Raw genomic sequence first — 20,559 nt, 5'->3', positions numbered from 1 at the left:
AAAGGAAAGAAAGGTAGTTCTGTGATCATAATTTTTTTATTCCTAGTCTTGTAAGATTTAAATTTTTATCCTAATTTAAAAAATAAAAGAAGTTCATATGTTAAAAAAACTTCTGAATTGCACCGACAAAAATGCTAATCTGTGATATGGTTGAATTCTTAAATTGGTTTATATTTATGCAAATTTTTAAGAAAAAATAATTTCCAATATTTTAATATGTCTCACAAATACACTTTTTGCATTTGCTGCTTTCTTTCCAGAGGTATCTTTCCAACCACAGGGCTTCCCTGTCTGTTCACGCTTCCTAACAGCCCCTCAGCCCATGTTCCTTCAGATTCTTTTCAGCAGACCTGACCTGTGCATGTGTAAGCACCATCAAGCATACTTATGTGGGAGTGTTCCATGACCAGCCTCACAGCTGGTGTTATTTCCTGTGCTGGATTTCCCACTTGCTGGGAGCTGTGCTCACACTTGGCATATTTGGGAAAGGGATAGGCCTGCTCCACACTTTCTTCACTGTCCCAAGCCAGCAACAGGCAAAGTCTTGCAGCCTGAGAGGGTGTCGACCACTTGAAGGTAGATAAGCTGATGGTCAAGGGCATTCTGGAAATTTCCACAAAACATTTACAAAGGGTTTCATCAGTGACAATGAGGAACATGTGGTCAAAAAGCAGCTCGGTTCATGCTCTGATGCCCAGCTTACATTGACTGTCATCTTACACACATGTCCCCTCTCCTGGCATTTGCGTTAATATCTAGAAGCTCTTTCAGTAACTGAAAAAGATCTTTCATTTTGCTGACCTATCGATGCTTCTGCACCCTTCCAAGGGCCCCTTCCCCTCTTGGTGGACTGTGCTTCAGGAACAACTCTGAGACCAGGATTCAATAGAACTTCAGGAGGTTAGACGGAGGTGCACCTTGTGAATTATTTCCCTCACCTCCAGTCCTACCACTTTGTCTCCTGTTAACAAAGTACAGATTGTAGATTAGGTCCAGAGAGTAGGACTTAGAATCAGATGGACCTGGGTTCTAATCGCAGTTCTGTTTCCAACCATTGTCAGTCAATGCAGGAATAAAAATAATGTCAATATATAACATTAATGTCAAGCATTGAAGAAGATAGGCACTAAAAGGCACTGAAATGTTTGTGGCTGGCATTAGTATTAGTTAACAAACCATTAATAATAAACAAACCTTTATACAGTGGCTAAACTGAATGTGCTTAGACAGCTGTTACTGGGTAATAAATACTTCCATATTTCAAAATGACTTTTTTTTTCCACCATGACTTTTCAGTCAGTGAAGTAAGAACTGTTCTTGATCAGAACTGTTCTTGATTATGTGATCAGGAATTTGTTGGCTCTGAAATAGAGTGGAGAAGATAAACAGTTTCTCCATTTACTTCATCCTATCTAAGATTTAGGCATTTCTCTTAAACATTTTACTGTTAGAATGACATTTTCTTAAGAGTTTAAAATAAAACACAAAAGCCATGTATGTTTTCACTTATTAATTATTACCATAGACTTGGAGGAAGACAACCAAACATCTCAAGAGTCATCCCCGCCCCCGCCCACAATACCTTTATTTTATTTACTTATTTTTCATGTGGTGCTGAGGATCAAACCCAGTTCCTCACAAGTGCTAGACAAACACTCTACCACTGAGCTACAACCCCAGCCCCCATTCACTCATTTTTAAAAAAATTCTAATTAGTTATACATGGCAGTAGAATGCATGAATTTTGACATCATATGTAAACGGAGTATAAGCCGTGTTTAATTCCTTGAAGAAGCGTTGATTTTAAAATCTGGAAAATGGAAGCTTCTTTGTTTCTTCACAGCCAAAGAATAATCACACTCAGGTTTGTTCTTGGAAGACCCTCACAGAAAAGTGATGCATTTCTCTGTGTTGGAACTTAAAAACCTATCCTCAGGTTTCTCTGTTACTAGAGATTGCAGGGCATTCCTGAATCCACACCTAATCCAAAACTCGAAATGTAAACAGTTATTTAAATCCTTTGCTTCACAAAATGGGAGCTGTACCCACCTCAAAATTGCAATGTGGAGAGCTCTGTGTGATTCTGGCTGCCCTTGATTTTGACATTGGAGTATTTGATGAATGGGCTCATGGGAAGAGGATTTGGTGATTTGTCTTTGTCCTGAATACTTAAGTTTGAATCCCCAGGAGACAGTAGTGGTTCTACCATGGCACCCTGAACTGAGATAACATCCATGGACCTGTCCCCTCCCTCAGCAAAGCCCAGTGAAGGTGCCCAAGCAGCTGACTATTGATACTGTTCCTGGTGTCTTGAAAGAGCTCTTCTCTGTGGAAGCTGGCTCAGGAAAATCCATATGTGAGCTGTCCATTAGACGAGCACTGGATAGACTATTGTTGGGCAGAGTAATTAATTAAGTCAACACTGCAATAAGATGAAATAGCAAAGTATTTTAGGAGCCAGGCACCATCCTACCTTGTGATAATTACTGTTAAGACACAGTTTAACCACAAGAATACTAGGTGTAGAGCAGTTCCTAATTCATGGTCTCGTAGCTAGTGGAGTATTCACAGATTTAAAGTCACTCTTACTCATTTTTCAGAGCTGTGGAAGTGCAAGTATTAACAATTTTCCTAATACTCAAGAGCTGGTTATAATAAAACTGTAAGGACATCAACGTCTTCCCACACTTATATCAATGATATGTATGTGAATGTCTGATCATCATATTTTGTTGGTTTCCTTCTCATACAAGTCTTAATATAGCATTTACAAAACCCTATGATTGGATGCACGATATTTTATCACTGTCTTAGCAAAATCTGCAATTACACACGTGTGTACACACACACACACACACAAAGTTTCCTTTGCAAAATACAAGCTGCTGAAGTTCTCAGACTAATCTTTGATATTATTTTTCTCTGCCACATGGTTACATAAATATAAAATAGGTTGGTAATGTAGATTTTCTGACTTTTATATACAAATACAAATCCATGAGCGGTTGAATGAATTATTAATCTTAAGTTACGTCCAAAAACTAGGTATTTGGCTTTAGCGGTCTTGTTAGTTAACCAGTTTCCCACTCCAAAGACCTTCTCTTTTCTTCTTTTAGGCCAAATAATTCAGAATAAGTATTGGTTTGCTGAATGATGCTTTTTTTCTTCTTCTCCACTTCAACATCTGATCTTACAGAGCAGAATATTAATAAACTAAGAGAAATGATATAATAGCAACTTGAGAGTATTTCTAGTTCTTATAGAACAGCTTTATTTTAAATCTTCAAACTAATAAAACCTTGGATATTTAGAATTGATATGTATATAATCAAGTTCTCCTATGGGCATAAATTTGCCAGAATTTTACTGATAGTCATATATTACTTTTGAGAACAAATGGAAACAGAACATATGGAAATACAACAAACCTCACTAATTGAGAACATTTCAACTTGGCAGCAGAGAGCTGAACGTACTGGTACCTAAGGAAATGCAATTCTCTCTCTAAAGTAATGCAGTGAGCACAGTGGGTTATGTAAATGGAGTCATGTAAATTGGTGGAGATGATACACATAAAAAGGGGTTGGAAGCACTGATATAGCATTAAAATATGGAGTTCTTCCAATGCTGTCATTTATTCATTGTGCACCTCTCTCTGGAAGGGTCATACCAGACCCACCAGAAGTGTTAGAGAATGTGAGATAAAATAGATGAACAGCTTTGATAAGAACTCACAGAAATCACAATTCACAGCAAGCCTGCATTTCATAACATACCCTCACAAAGGCCTTTAACAATTAGAAATTGGAAATTAAAATAAGTTACACATTAATAATTCTCTTAATTCCCTGAATTTCTGGTTCAGCTGCTGGTTTTGAATCAAATTTATTTCTCGTGCCTTAGATACTCAGAATCTGAAACAGAAAGTTAAACTTCCTATCAAAATTAAAACCCAAATTACACTAATTAGTGTTATTCAAACGGCTGGGACTTTGAATCCGTGAACTATAGTTGCAGTGTTTTCCATATTGTATATTTTATATTCTAAATTTCCTATCCTATTATATCTTTTTATATTGACTTGATTATAAGGTAATTCATTCTTTTATCATGATTCGAATTTATTCTATCAATATTATATTCATAATTTGGTTTCCATTTTTCTGTTGAAATGAATGAGGTGAGAACTGAGTGTAGGGAGGCAGTGGATACCCTTCCACAGGAGGAATGAAGCCCACCATTGCAAACACATCCTCCCAGGTCCACATCACCCAGGGATGTGGGGTCCAGATGGGAGTATGGGAAACAGTGGAGACCCCATGCATGTCTCTCTAGCTCCAGATAATCTTACCATTTCTGGACTAAATTTGAAAAAAAAAATTATGAAGTTTCTTGCCTTCATTTTATGCAGGTTCTCACAGCTCCTTGGATAGAGGCAGGAGTGATACAAATTATACAAATATGCTGATTATTTTGTAAAGATTCTTGAATACTTTTATTCAGCTTTTCTATTTTGAAAAGATATTATTAAAATTGTACTCTGCTTTCTTTAGTCTCATGCAAGTTTTCTTCTCTAGGTAGCATGTTCCTCCCTTCTCATCCCTGTCCATTTTCTGTGCGAGCCGGTATCCCTTGCTGCCCTCCAAAACCCAAAGGATAGGTTTTACAGCAGGCTCTAACCAGCCTTCGGTGGGGAACAAAGCCTAGTAACAGAAGCTGCTCCTGGCAATCCAAACTGCACCATGGCCCATGGACTAGCCTGAGTTTAAAAGGAAAGGATTTCTGTAAAGTGCTGAATTATGAAGGAGTATTGATTGTGTTTGTAGAAATATCTAGAAGATTTCATCTTTTGTCTTCTAGACTCACTGTAATGTGGAGAAGCGTTTCAAGTCTTATTTACTCGGAATGTGGTACCTTATCTACTAAATGCACATTCTATTCTCAAATGTGACCTGTTTTCTCCCTCCCTTAGAAATAATCTTGGAAAGTCAGTGGTGCCAAAGCTGAGAAAGCTGAGCTGCACCGGGCTCTTAGCCACACGCACACAAAATAATATTTTAATTGGCTAAGCTAATATTTGATCCAAGTTCATAAAAGTTTGAAATCAAATAATTAAATGCAAATACGGTCTTCATCCCAAAGACCATAAGAATGCCTTTAAGCTAATATTTTTTAACAAGAACTGTTCGACAGTGTTCTCTTGTAAATTTTATCATACCTGAGGCACTTTTCCTCATTCGATTAGCTGGAAAGCTGAATTTATCCCGAGGCAAACCAGACATCTAGTACCGGCTAAATTCAACAACGGGAGCTTAAATTTGGCTTAATATATCCCCACTTGGATCTGCCTGTTTAATTCTCTTTCATATGATAACGTTGGTTTATTCATAGTCTTGCCTTGCCACCTGAACAAACTGAACCTCATATCTTATTCTAAGAAAATAAGAAAACTTTGCAAAACCCACAAAAGTTCCTGAGTGGAAATCAAATGCAAACTTATGGCTCAAAAACGGTTTCGGGACGTGATTAGAAGAATGGGGGGAAGAGCTTTTCTCTGAGGGAGGTTTGCTTTTTATGAATGTGCATGTTTCCTACTCATGTGGGGACAGATGGTCTTTAGAAAAGGATAAGGACTATGACTCCCAAGACCAGCCTTGGCAGCTGCAGTTTTAAGGTTCATGTTTGAAATGTAGTACGCTACCTATTTCATCACACTTTGTATGGATTTGGCCTTATTATTAAGCATATTTTATGCACAACTTTATTTGATGCTTAGAGACAACCAGGAAAATGTTGGATTTTATACCCCTTTAAATTCTGTTTCCTGGCTCAAAACATTCAGTCGATTCCCAGCCAGAGCCCTTATTATTTTCTCATTCTTCATGCATCCTAATATTTTCACTATCATCTGGTGCAACATATGATCTTTTTCCTGGCCTCAGATCCCCTTTAGCATAGCCTTTTGTCCTCATTTTTATCCCTAAGAATTCTGGAAAGCAAACTACAAATTGTACATACACATTTAGATGGAAGTGCTCTCTGTCCATCCACGCGATGGTCCCTGAGCACCACACACACCTCCAATATAGGTTTCCTGGAAAATATTTCGATTACTGCTTTACAGCATCACATAAGTATAATGCTTTTCCTATATTTGTGAATATAGGAAATAATTTTGAGTCTAAATGACCTTTTTTTTCCAGAGATAAATTGTATTTGAAGTTGATTTTGAAATCTTCGAAAATAGCTAATCGTTGGAGGACTGGTACACAGAAAGTGCTTAGTATATTTTTGTCAGATTAATATGGATATGTTTTACATTCATGGGAGCTTAATGCAAATTAGCAAGTCCAATGATGTAGGCACTGGGTGTCTTGTGGTGGTGGGGGTGGGGGTGCTGTATTTGCTCTATTGGGAAATAAGCATAAAATCATGTTCTGAGGTCTTCAGCATGGTCACTGAGGGAGGTAATGAAGGTGTGGAACGTGGTAATGGGTTCTCCACCTAGGAAAGTCCAAAGGACTCAAGGACAGAAGGCAAGCTTGGCACTGTGTACAAAGCCCCTAGCCAAAATTCCTATTTGAATCTGTTTCTTAAGAAAGCACAGTACATAACAGAATTTGTGCTTTTTGCTTGCAGTTATAAATCAATTTCACACAAAACAAAAATAAAATCTGCCACGAATTTGATGTGGAAGAATCAAAGGTGAGAGAGAGAGAGAGAGAGATATGTTGGTTTCGAATATTTAATGGAGAAATTTATTAACATATTTATTGAGCATCTTCAATGTGTTTAGCACTTGCCAGGTTGTAGGAAGATAGCTGCAAAGAAGACCTTCACAACTTTTATTGTGGAAGGGATGATGGGCAATTTTTAAAATCAGACACACATATATGTCTGTCAGAAACAAGCAGTTTTATACAGGGGCAGAGGAAATACAAAATGCTGGGTTGTGGTTACCGCTGGTGGGTCAGGAATTTGTTTATGGGGGAACACACAACATCACTAGCCTGAGGGGCTGGTGATGTCCCAGTGTTTCAGTTGTCTGACAAATCTGTTATATTATGTTTATAAAGTTATATGTACATTAACTTTTTTTTCTTTTTTGGTGGTACTGGCAATTTAATCCAGGGCCAAGCACATGCTAGGCAAGCACTCAACCACTGAGCCAGAGCCCCAGTCCTAAAAATAATCAGGGAGGGGAGGGTTGGCTCTAGGGATTCAGGGGGCATTGGACCACTGAGCCACATCTCCAGCCCTGTTTTATATTTTATTTGGAGACAGGGTCTCACTGAGTTGCTTAACGCCTCCCTTTTGCTGAGGCTGGCTTTGAACTCTCGATCCTCCTGCCTCAGCCTCTAGAGCCACTGGGATTACAGGCATGCAGCACCATTGTGCCCAGCCCTAAAAAAAATTTTAATGATCATAAAATACACGTAATATCTATCATCTTAACTATTTTCCCATTAGGTTTAAATTTTCTTTTATATGACAATCATTTTTTAAAAATTTTCCTTTATTTTTAGGTTCTCAACATGATTAAACAGCAGGTACAGAGTTCCCTTGTGTTCCCTTCCACCACACGTGCACAGCCCTCCCCCATGATCAGTGTTCCCCACCAGAGTGATGTATTTGTTGCATTTGATGAAATTACATTTTCACCCCAAATTCTTGGTTCACATTAGGATTCACTCCTGGTGTTGTACATTCCATGGGGACAAATGTATAACAACATGGCCGCTGTTACAGCATCATATGAAGCTCTGCCTGTTCAGTCCCCTCCCCACCTGATGCTTGACACCCACTGCTCTTTTTACCATCTCCATAGTTTTGTCTTTTCCAGAATGTCATATAGTTGGAATCGTTAATATGTAGCATTTTAAAATTAGCTTCTTTTTACTTAGTGATACCCATTTAAGATTCCTGCATGTCTTTTCATGGCTCGATGGCTCATTTGATTTTGACACTGAATATTATTTTGTTGTCTGAGTGTAACAAAGTTAATCATTCACTCACTAAAAGGGCATCTTGATTCCTTCCAAGTTTTGTCAATTATAAGTAAAATTGCGATATAAGCATCTATGTGCATTTTTTGGTGGGGACCTAAATTTTTAATCTAACCATTTTTAAATCCACAATTCAGTAGTGCTAAATTCTAAACCAATCTCCAAACTTCTTTTCCTTTTGCAAAACTAAAATTCTGTGTCCATTAAACAACTCCAGCCTCCAACCACTGTTCTACCTTCTGGGTCAGTGAATTTGACGACTGCAGATACCTCATATAAGAAAGATCATAGTGCTTATTATTTTGTCCTTGGCTTATTTCATGTATCAAATGTCCTCAAGGTTCATCTGTGGTAGCATATGCCAGTCCCCTTCCTTTTTTAGTATCCTCCCCTGTGTGTACATATGGGGGGGCAGGTTTTGTTTCTCCATTCACCCATTTATTGATACTTGGATTGCTTCTACCTTTAGGCTCTCGGCAATTATCTATTTCTTTTATACTTTATGTGTATTTTAAAGGAAAATTTGTAAAAATAAGGCAAGGTGAGGGAGAAGACAGTGATAGGACAATAGAGCTTCTTCGAAAAGAGTGATCATCTCCTTGAGTAGATGAGTGTAGTCAATGAAGTGAGGAAGTGAGTCTTACACAACAGGGAAAGAACCATCCAAAAAGAGAGAGTAGAAAGGTCCCAAGGACCAAGAAATACCAAGAGGTGCATCTAGACAGGAGTGGGTGAGGCAAGGAGATGTGCTGTAAGAGTCAGACTGTGATAAGGGGGATTAATTTTTATTAATGCATGAAATATTGCTTTGTTCCAAATATCAAATTGATGTCATTTATACTCAATTCTGTATTCTGTGTCCTAACAGAAGAGATGCCAGACATCTCCAGGCACACAGGAGCTGCTTAGGAACTTTTGCAAGCTTTGAATTTATACCTGCCAAAGCTACATTGTTTCCTGTAAGAGGGGGCGACTTTCATGTAAATGAGTTCTCAAATCCTTGTGGAGATTAAAGTACCATCCAGACAACTGAATGAAAAAGCAAGTGATGGGCTGTTGGGTAAATGTGGAGTAATACATGTACTAGTTTGCTAAGAATTCAGTGTCTTCTTGTCAAAAATCCCATTCAAAATTGCACAGAATAGTAGAGCTATGGTGACAATAGAGATCTTCAAGTCCAGCCCTTGGTATTCACAGATGCAAAAACATTAAACTCAAAGTAGTGACAGGCCCATGATCTCACAATTTTATAGAGATAGAACTAAGACTGTAAATGAAGACATATTACTGAGGAAGACATATTCCTTCTCTTTAGGAACTCTGCTGCCCTTTGGGGACTATGTATTTTGCAGGCATCTCTCTGCAGGTGACATTCTTTACACAGTAATATTTTCTGAGCCCTGCTTTTCCTGGGCACTATGGTAGACACTGGATTAGTGACATTTTATGCAAAATGCCATGTACATCTTGTGGAAAGTGGGCTTCAAAATTAATAAACAGAATGGAAAATGCTTAACTGAAACCTAAGACTAAATCATACTTTCTTGAATATTGTTTTTGATCAAGAAAGGGATAAACTTGCAGGTATTCACTCTTCTTTGCATTAACTTTGGAAAACTGCATAATCAGAGATTCTGCTTTGTCCGTGAAATGTCACATTGGGGAAAAGGACCAGATTGCTGTTGAGGAACTTCCCCTTTCAGTCATGTACTAGGCAAAAAAAAAAAAAACAAAAAACAACTCCTCCAATTCCTAGCTGAGATTATAAGAAAAATAATGCCTTGTGAGGATACTGTACCTGTATATTTTTTTAAGTTCACTATCAGTTAAAGTGTCTTTGGCTTTAAGAAATGAGTTATTTCATTTATTTTGCTAATAGAAAAATAGAGGAGTTTAGTGACTTGCCCAACTTGTCCCTCAGACTAGATTAGACCTCTTTTCTGTGAATTTCTTTGAACACTGGTATTAGACCACAAAATCAAGTTGATTTAAAACTTCTTTGATTAATGAGATCTGTTTTTCTAACTTGTACTGAAATAAGGCAAAGGTGAAGAAACTTATTTCTTAGCCTTGGTATCTGTATGGTCCAAATGTAAAAGGCTGGGGTGAATCTTGCCCAGAGGATCCTCCACAGAGACATCCTTTGACACTACACTGTGTTCAGTCTCAGTTGTGACTACTGTTTATAATGATCTCGGACATTTAAGATGTCAAAATTCCTGACAGGTGTGGTGGTGCATGCCTGTGATCTCAGCTACTAAGTCTAAGGCAGAAAGATCACAAGTTCAAGGCCAGCCTGGGCAATGTAGCAAGTCCTTTTCTCAAAATTTAAATAATAAATAAATAAATAAAGGGGCTGGGATTGTGGCTCAGAGGTAAAGCCCTAGCACGGGCGGGGCTGGGTTGGATCCTCAGCACCACATCAAAATGAAGGCATTGTGTTGTGTCCATCCACACCTAAAAAATAAATATTTAAAAAATAAATAGATGAATGAATGAATGAATAAAAAGAGCTGAGGGTGTAGCTCAGTGACGAAGCACCCTGGATTCATTAAGCAGGGCCAGGAGAGGGGAGATGATAAAGTTCCTTCAAAATCATCAAGATAAGGTATGTTACATCCCAGTGTGCCAATACTATATTGTTTCAAATTCTCTGAGGATGATTCATTCATAATATAATAAGACTTTTTTTTTTTTAAGGAAAACTGAAGTATTTGATTATTCAGCATCAGCAAATCTCCACCCCTAGTACATAACTGAAACTTGCAGGCTGTGATACAGGAAGAAAAAGCTGTAGGAATTGAAAGTGATGCCCCTGTAGGCTTCCCATCCCACCATGTGAGGGCTCTAGGGTGACACAGACCCATTCAACAACACTTCTAAGTCTTAGTTTCTCTTCTGGAATATAGGAATATTAATACTTTCTCCATAAGCCTCTTAACTAGATTCAATGAGAAAACATGTTAAAAAAAAAAATACCTGGCATACCTGCAATACCTTTTCAAGATGGGGTCTTTTACACATTAGCTGCTACAGGCCCCCACCCCTAAGCCTGTTCTTTTCTACATACTCTCACTGATTCCTGGGGTTCTACCTGTTCTCTGAGAACTCCCAAATCAAGACCATAAGCTCAGGCTTCTCTGCTGAGGTCTAGACTTTTTTTTTTTTTTTTTTTTTTTTACTTCTGGCCATTTTACAAACATCTCATTCCTAACTACTCCAATCTCTTTATCCTGGTACCTTAAGGTTGGCTACCACCACACTTCATTAATAGATGCCAAGAAGCCATGCTGGGTGGCTGTCTCTGTATTAATCCAAAGTCAACAAGCCTGGATGCTTTTCAGGTCCTTCCCCACCCCCATGGCCATGTTTCACATCTGTCTTCCTGCAGTGGCCTCGGTTCTCATCTCCTTCATGAGCCTGCTGCCTCCTCACCCTCCTGCACACACCCGTCCCTTTCCCCCACTTTCAGTGGAGTTTTCTTTATTCATCAGAAAACTGACCGTTTCCTTCTTTCCTAAAACCCGTCAGTGCTTCTGTACTGCTTTATAGTAAAAGCCAGATGTTCTGACATGTAATGCCCTTCACAGTCTGAAACCCTATGGTTCCTCCATATCTGAACCATGAAGTGTCAGCTGCATGACAGTGTTCCAAGGACCTCCCCTTCTGTCCTGCTCTGAGGTTTTGTATAAAGGACATTGTCTGCCAGGTCAGGACTTTTCTTTCCACATGTTGCTTAGCTCACTCCTACTCATCTTTCAGAATTCCTCCGATGTCCCCTCCCCTCTCCCCCCAGGAACTCTTCTTGTCCCTTGAGCCTTGTGTTAGGTGCTTATCCTGTGTGGCCCCCAAGGCATTCACTGCTTATCTATATCACACTGAATGAACTACTGTGCGCAGAGATTGTTTTTTGCTCCAGTATCCCAGCATCTGGCTCAGGGCTGCCAAATGAATGAATGAATGAATGAATGAATGAATTTGTACATTGTATATATATGAAGGTATAAAATAACAAAGCACGCAGTTTTTAAGAGCTTTTTATTTCTATGTGCATAAAAAGTACCTATGCCTTATGTACATATTTTTGCACACCATTTTCTTGTTCCTAATTTGCGTAATGAGGGCAGTGAATTGTATGTTCTAGTTGGTCAAAATAGTTAGTTCTTGAGTTAATAAGCTTATATGTGGACACCTATATTATTGCAAAGGATTTATAGGCATGAATTTGAAATCTTCAAGTTTCAGGTTTTACTGGAAACCAGGCTAGAATCTCCTCTTGGACATAAACATCAAAAATACCCGGCCCTTCGTTCCCAAGCCCAGACTTTAAGTGCACTTTGTTGGTGTGAGAAAGTTTTAAGTGAACTTTGTTGGTGTATGCATGTTGCTCTCCAACCTCTCACAGTTCCTTTTGAAATTATTTATACAAAATTATTCAAATTTAGCCCTATTAACATAACTTTACAAATAGGAGCTGGGGTTGTGGCTCAGTGGTAGAGCACTTGCTTAGGATGTGTGAGGCACTGGGTTCGATTCTCAGCACTACATATAAGTAAATGAATAAAATAAAGGTCCATCAATATCTAGAATTTTTTAAATAAAATATATTCCTTACAGAAAATTCATTTCTCTTTTTCTGTATCAAAGGAAAAGACCTTCTGAGAACAAATTGTGTGACAATTTATAGAAGGTCATCCCCCCAAAAGCCTTGAGAAAAAGAAATATTCTCTAAGTGCAAAATAGTACCTCTTCCCCCACCTTTATGTCTTTTAAAAGGCTAAGTTTTTCTTATCAAGGCCCTAAACAACTTAGGGAGACCCTATCAAAAAAAAAAAATTAAATACAAAGGGCTGAGGATGTGGCTTGGTGGTTAAGTGGGTTCAATTCCTGGTATTCCAAAAAAAAAAAAGTTTCTTTTCCTCCCACTTGTCAGCAAATAACAATTCATACCCCTCCCCCAAAGCTCCCTGGCTCAGCAAAGAACAACACTGTAAAAGTGTGTTGTATGTAGTGTGTTGAACGGGAAGGTTTACAGGCTCTCCCACTGCCGCAGCGACCAGGGAGGCAGAGATAAGAATCTTCATCTTCAGACAGCCCCAGTGCTATGCAGGACTGAGAAGTCGGCCCTGTAATATATTCAAGAAGACCTAAGGGTTTACTTTCCAATAAGGAGGGGAAAAAAATCTGAGCACCCCACTGTGAGCTTATCCTAATGCTGCTTCATATAAAAAGTGGGTAATTAGTCCCTGAGTGAATAAAGTAGAATAGATGATAAGAGATTGATACTTAGAGGGGAAGCACAAAATGCTCTTGCCAGTCATCAAATTTTAAAGGCTATAGAGAAAGGGTTGGGGATGCTTCTGTCTGTTTACATACAATCTCCAGCTCAGAATTTGTAATGATAGTTCATTAACCAGTGTTTTTAAATTGTATTAAAATGAAGCTTATATAAATTTCAAAGGCGCACTTAGGGTGCCAGACACAGGAGATTTTGAGACCCAGCACCAAAATGCCACAGCACTGGTTGGAATTTGGGTCTGATGTCCATCCCTGTACCTCCAGCTGGGGGTCTGTTGCCAAAACCTAGAGGTGGTGCAGTGCTATTTGATCTGGGAACCAAATCCCCAATACATTTATTTTTGACAACTCCAGAACATGCATTCATGTTTTCCAGATTTTGTTTTCTCACATAATTTAACATGAATTTATCTGTGAATGTGTGGTATTGTAGAATAACACTTATAGAAGAGTTAAAACTTCCAAAATACACCAAGTAACGGTACTTAGAGATAAATCTTGATTTGGAGGAAGGACATCTCAGGGAAAATGGTTAAGATGTTAAATTTCTATTTAAATAGATTAAATTTTCCTGAAAGGACATCATTTTGCATAAAACTAATTCCATGAGCATTGTAGAAACACATTCAAGTTTCCTGAAAAATAAAAATATAAAAAAATATAAATATTTTTATATAAAAATAAATGTGAACCACCCATCCAAATTTTTGAAATCAGCTTCTAACTAGAAAAAGGAGATTGACAGCCAAGATAAGGTAACAGGCCATTTTCACAAATGTGACTATATCATTCTTGAACAAGTGAACCCAAAATATCAACAGTAATTGGTGTATTTTCTGAAGATGCCTTGACTGATGCAGCGTCCTCACCCCAAAGAACTTAGTGGACAGTTCAAAATAGACAGACCGTCTCAGGGGCAGACAGGAGAGAAATGTTCCAGCAACTTCTATGAGTAAAGGAGACTAAATCAATTGAAATTGCTCTACATCCCTTTCCCTATTCCCTTTCTTACCTTATAGCTTATATGTTAGGATCCTTACCACCTGTATAGACACAGATACAAAATAGATATTCAGCAAGTATCTTTTGGTGCAATTAGCAGATTAAGCTTTGTTATATTTAGTGATGAATTCATTAAAGAAACTTAATCAGATAATTAATTCAATCATGTGAATTCAACTCTGTTGATCTTTAGAGAAAAATTAGATATTTGAGCCAGTCACTATGGCTTCTGCCTATAATCCCAGCAACTTGGGAGGCTAGGGCAGGAGGATCGCAAGTTCAAGGACAGCCTCAGCAATTTAGCAAGACCTTGTCTCAAAATTAAAAATAAAGTCCTGGCAATGTAACTCAGTGGTGTAGCATCCCTGGGTTTCATTCTCAGTTTAAAGAAACCAAAGCTTGATAAATCTGTATATTTTTCTGCCAGAAGGAAAATTTCATGTATTTTTACAATCTTGGGGGAAAGGTGTAATTTGAACATATTCATAAAGCTAATTGAAAGACTTTAAATGATCATTCTATAAGAATGTGTGAATAAACTAGAATTGATGATCTGCCCTTTGTTTTCTGCTCATGGGGAATGGGTTCCCCACCCTTCAGGGTGACGTAATTTATCACAAAGTGTTAAACATCGTTCTCAAAGGATACATTTATCAAAAAAAGAAAGTTTCAAAAACAAATTTCTAAAAAGGCTATTATTCGTTTATCTTACACTTTACACTGTTCACATTCCTACACCCTCCCTGTTAATCTCTATGACTGTTGCTAGCTTTACTTGTGAGAGTTGTCTTTCACTATACTGTAAAATAATATTCCGTTTCAAATGTTTTGTAGTTATGTTTAAATCACTATAACACACACCCATGTAGATTTTTCTGTGGTACAGAGGTACAACATATGAAGGTATTTTTGATTGTTTACGTTTTATAATTTTGAACTAAGTATACCTCTAAGTGCCTAGCCAGGTTTATAAATAGTTTAAGTAATTTAAAGTCATTTTTAAAAATATTTCCTGTAAGGTAAGTTTAAAATGCTTTATTAACTGTGAAGTGCCACATATATAAAATATCAAATGGAAAACAACTGAGCTGCCAAGTCTGATGTGACAAGAAGATGCAGAGTTCCTGGTAGTGTGGTGTGTGTCTGTTTGCACAACTTATTAATGATCAAATTTTTTTGCATCTCACTTTGAAATAGATGTGGTACTCAGTTCTCACACTCTGTATCTATTTCAGCACTGATTCCTCACTGTTTCAAATTTGGGTCAGAGAACTGGGGATAGAAAGGAGCATGTTTAGTGCACGGTTACAACCCAAACATAAACACCAAAATCGTCTTGAACACATTTCAACAGTACACGTGGGCTGGGCTTGTAGCTCAGTGGTAGAGCACTTGCCTAGCATGTGTGAAGAACTGGGTTCAATCCTCAGCACCACATAAGAATAACCATAAAGAAAAATAAAGGTATGTGTCCATCTCCATCTAAAAATAAAACAGTAAGCGTAAGGCAGACTTGATGTATATACATTCAGAACTCGCAAACTGTAGATCGTGCTCAAAATATTGGATATGCGTTACTAAGGTAACCATTAACTTGGTTTAGTGAGTTTAACCTTTTACTCATACCATTTTGTTGTTTTCTTCAAAATTCTTCTTATTTATTTTTACCCAATTAAAAAGCATCTTTTTACTTTCCATGCAGGGGTGTATGTAAACACACACACATCTGTGTATTTTTTCCCCAGCGGCTTCTATATACACATTGTAGTAAAGTTGTACAGTTAACATAAATAAACTCCAGGAGAGAAATTCCAACATTCCATTTTCCCTGGCCCATTGTCTCTGTGTATGTCTGTACGTCAGTCTGTCTTTTCTGATTCTGTGGTGTTCTCTCTTATTCAGTATTTATAAGGACCTCTAGGGCAGATGTCTTACAACAACTGGATGCTCACCAGGAGTTAGGCAGAATGAATCGCCTATGTCCGGCTTCTCCAAAGAGGGACCCCAGGACCAAAAGGAAAAACAGAAAAGGACACAATCAGACTTTAAAAACCATGTTCAGGTTAAAGGGCACCAACCAGCCTAGCTTGAATTCTGCCTAAAGGACAAGACTTTCATTTGATAACGATCATTAGTCACTGAGATATATATTTTAGAGAGTTCCCAGTAGCGACTATTCCGTTGGCAGTCAGTGGAGTGTACAGATGGTTCATTAGCATAGGCTAGACAAGTCAAAGGCTTTCAGAATCATTTAGAAAATGTCAAACAGAAACAAGAACCCTGTCACTTTTTATTAGAATTAACTACATCATACCCTGGACACAGATTTCACCTTGGGTCAGAAAAATTAATACAGAATTATATGAATTGTGTAATATACTGGGTTAAGATAGGTCTTTCTCTAGGGACTCATTTGCTGGCAATATATTATGATCCCTCTACTTTAGGAATTCTCAAACCTTTCCTTTTGTAGGATATGAAAAGAGTTGACCTTGCTCAAAATCCATTGGTGTCTAATTGACTTGAGGTATATGCAGAATTTCAACAAGACCTTCTTCTAAAGCTCTTTTGTGATCATTTTTCCCAGGAAGCTTGGTGAGTCCAGCTCACTGAATATTCAGCAGAGTATAGAGTATGCTTTATGTCAGGGGGAAAATACATCCACTCATTGAACACACTGCTTTAGTAAACGGGGAGTTAGAATGCCATTGAAATGTTGTTTTCTTTGTTTTTTTAAATGCAGATGTCAAAAACCTTGAGAACTTCCAGCTGGTAGAAGGTGTTCAGGAACAGGTCAATGCCGCCCTGCTGGACTACACCGTGTGCAACTACCCCCAGCAAACAGAGAAGTTCGGGCAGCTACTTCTGCGACTACCCGAAATCCGGGCGATCAGCATGCAGGCTGAGGAATACCTCTACTACAAACACCTGAATGGGGACGTGCCCTACAATAACCTTCTCATAGAAATGTTGCATGCAAAAAGAGCCTAAGTTATGACCCCTAAGAGTTCTGCTTCCAGAACACAAAGAGATTTGAGGGAAGGGGAAAGAACAGGAAGAGGAAAAAATACTCTGAACTGCTCCAAGCAACACTAATTAAAAAACTCGGTTAAAGATACTGAATTTTAAAAGGCATAATAATCAAATACTTAATAGCAAATAAATGATGTATCAGGGTATTTGTATTGCAAACTGTGAATCAAAGGCTTCATGTCCCCAAAGGATTCATGTGAAAGACATTGTTAACGGAATGGATTTGAACTCACAGATGGATTCCAACACTATGTCAGAATAAAAATGGACAGAACAATTCTTGTATATTTAAACTGATCTCCACTATGAAGAAATTTAGGAACTAATCTGTGTTATTAATTAGGCTTATACAGTGAGGGATTGAGCTTACAGAATTCCTCCCTGGTGAAGCTGAACTGAAACAATTCTCAAGAATGCATCAGCTGTACCTGCGACAGCCCCTCTCTCTTCCTTGGAAGGCCTCGCACCTTCTGCCCTGTGATCACCAAGTCTGTACAAAGGACCTATGCTCAGCCACGCCCATTAGTAGCTCCACTAAATCATGAATTCCAAATGTCTGTGTCTTAGACCTGCAAACCGCTAATAAGAACAGTCTATAAATATGTCAGCTTGCCATTTTAAATATGTTCTCAAGTTTGTTTTGTCACGTGTTCATGATTTTACAAAGAGCAGGCAGTATCCCTCTTCTATCTTATATAAGTATTCATGAATATTAAGGGAAATGACTACAAATTTTTTAAGCAAATGCTCCATAACTAAAGCAAGTTAGATCTTATTTCTGCTACTGTTGCTGAAATGTGGCTTTGGCATTGTTGGACTTCATAAGAATTTCTGGCTGAAAGGCTTTTTAGGCTACATTTGCCCTTTTTAATCATAAAGGTTTGTGGTTCATTTTTTAAAAAATACAGCATTAAAAATCTTTTGCTGGAATGTCAAATAGTCACAGTCCTAAGTAGTTGAACATAAAAATTGAAGCATGTCAAGCTATGAAAATGAAAAGGAAGGAGAAGCTGATAGATTGGTTGACACAAGGTTCATTCTAGTTGCCACTGAGCATCCTCTATCTTGAGATGGGAACGGTAATTTTTGAATACAGCCTGGAAAAATACTACAGTCATTTAAATCTTCCCCAAAGAGGAAAGGAAGAGAGTGATACTGACCTTTCTAAGTCATAGACCAAAGTCTGCTGTAGAACAAATATTGGAGGACAAAGAATTGCAAACAAACTCTCCAAACAATGCCGTCAGTATTATTAACACGCGATGCCACAGGTATGAAAGTCTTGCCTTATTGCGCGATTCTGAAAGGTAGCTGTGCAGATGTGGATCAACTTTAAAATAAAGTATTAATGCTTTTAAAGTCAGATAAAATATAGTGTTTACATTCTTTAGGTCCTGGGGGTGGGTTGGGCGGGGATCATGATATTACAGAATAACAGAAGCAGTAATTTCTTTAATGTTATTTTTCTGATTCGTAATTATTTTTAACAGGATTTAATTATTATATGTCGTGAGACACTAAAATCAAAAACGGGAATCTCATTTAGACTTTAATTTTTTTGAGATTATCGGCAGCACAATCACTTGTAGAAACTGTAAAAAAATAAAGTATCTCCTAGTCCCTTAATTTTTTTTTTTCATAAATGTTTCTGGCTTTTGAATAGTTTATTTATATTGTATATCATAGTTTCAACTGTAGACAATTATGATGCTAATTTATTGTTCTCAGTTTCACCTTTGTATAAGATATAGCCAAGACTGAAGAAACCAAATACATGTGTTTACTGTAGCATGTCTTCAAGTTAGTGGGACATAGTTCAGGGACATAGAAGGGTCTTAATGAATTAAAATCATCCACTTGATTAAATGTCTGTAAATCTTCCTAATTCTTACTGTAGTTTATTTAATATCTATTGTAAATTATGGGACCTGTAGCTTCCTCTGTTTTCAAGTAAATTTAACAAGGTAGAGTCTTACCCGGTTTTCCTTTCAAGCATTGTAAGTCGTATACCAAAGATATTAGTTATGACTTCAGCGTGTACAAAGAGAATTATTTTATTACTTTTATTAATCACCTTTAATGCCCGCCCACCCGAAGGGTGCAGGCTAGCAAAGCCCAGCCTCGACTTGTGCCGTGTCTGTCACCTATGTTATCTTCATGGCCCAAAGAGCAGTGAAGAATCGCTGGCCAGAGCTCACAGCCAAAGCACCCCAGAGCTCGGCAGCATCACTGCTACCCCCATTCAGAACCAAGTCAGAAGACACGTGGAGGGGCACAGTGGTGTGGACAGTCAGGAAGTGTTCCATCCCTTGTGTGTGTGTGTGTGACAAATAGGGCTGGGGATGTGGCTCAGTGGTCCATGCCCTTGAGTTCAATCCTCCATGCACCCCCCCCCAAAAAAAAAAAAAAGTCAAATACATTCACTCCTATCATCCATGTTTCTTCCTACTGAATAGTGACCCTAAAAAATGTCAAATTTTGGTATGTTGTTAACCGAGTGGATCACACCCTGGGAATGGTTAGAAAGAGACCATATGGAGTTACGTCCACACTGCTGGTGACATTGAGGACAGAAGCTGATAAACAAGAAAGCACCACAGCCGCTGGCTGTGGCCCATCCAAAGTTGGCAGATGCCATTTTTCTGATGTTCATTGTTAACCAGTTTGTAACCAGACATCCATTCAGCCAACTGCCTTATCTATTACAGGACTTATTAGTAAAAGCAGACTCAAATATAAAGGTTTTTGGCTTAGCTTGGTTTATTATAGCTGGTCTATGTTTGTAAACATGCAACCTGTAGCGTCCTGAATATTTGTGTTACAGATTTTCTGCGGCTGCCTTGGGCTCAAATCCATGCCATGTTTAGAGTGTGGAGTCGGTTACTTGTTGACGTTTTCTTACTGTATCAGTGAAATACATATTGTCATGTCAGTTCTTGCCAGGAATTTCTCAATAAAGTGGATTTTTTTTTCAGTATTTCAATAAATATTGATATGCCCAGCCTGATAACTTTTAAAAGTCTTTATGTTGTCCTTATTCTATTGGATACTAAAACTTCTGAGTAATTAACTACTTGATGGGATTGGAATCAATAGAATTTCACAAGAGGAATTACTTTCCTTCTCTAGGCATTTTTGATAGTCATCTGATGCCCTGCTTTGGATATCTGAAGCATTAAAGTAATCATAATCCACGCATCACAGTTCCACAGAGGAAATG

General features: G+C 38.0%; 1 protein-coding gene across 9 annotated transcripts in view; it reads left to right on the top strand.

The window, feature by feature from the left end:
* The window catches only part of Nr5a2 (nuclear receptor subfamily 5 group A member 2), a 133,886-nt gene extending 113,528 nt beyond the window's left edge, over positions 1-20,358 (top strand). For all 9 annotated transcript variants that reach the window (XM_046464678.2, XM_046464654.2, XM_046464664.2 and 6 more), the window contains one exon: positions 17,050-20,358. In XM_046464678.2, coding sequence (XP_046320634.1) covers positions 17,050-17,297 — 248 coding nt within the window. In that variant the 3' untranslated portion in view covers positions 17,298-20,358. The remainder of the gene's footprint in view (positions 1-17,049) is intronic.
* Positions 20,359-20,559: the final 201 nt, after the last annotated feature.

The sequence above is a fragment of the Marmota monax genome, unplaced genomic scaffold (genome assembly GCF_021218885.2).
Source record: "Marmota monax isolate L192 unplaced genomic scaffold, Marmota_monax_Labrador192_F-V1.1 WCK01_AAM20220418_F8-fsc00099, whole genome shotgun sequence".
Taxonomy (NCBI): Eukaryota; Metazoa; Chordata; class Mammalia; order Rodentia; family Sciuridae; genus Marmota; species Marmota monax.
This window is presented reverse-complemented; position numbering and strand designations above follow the sequence as displayed.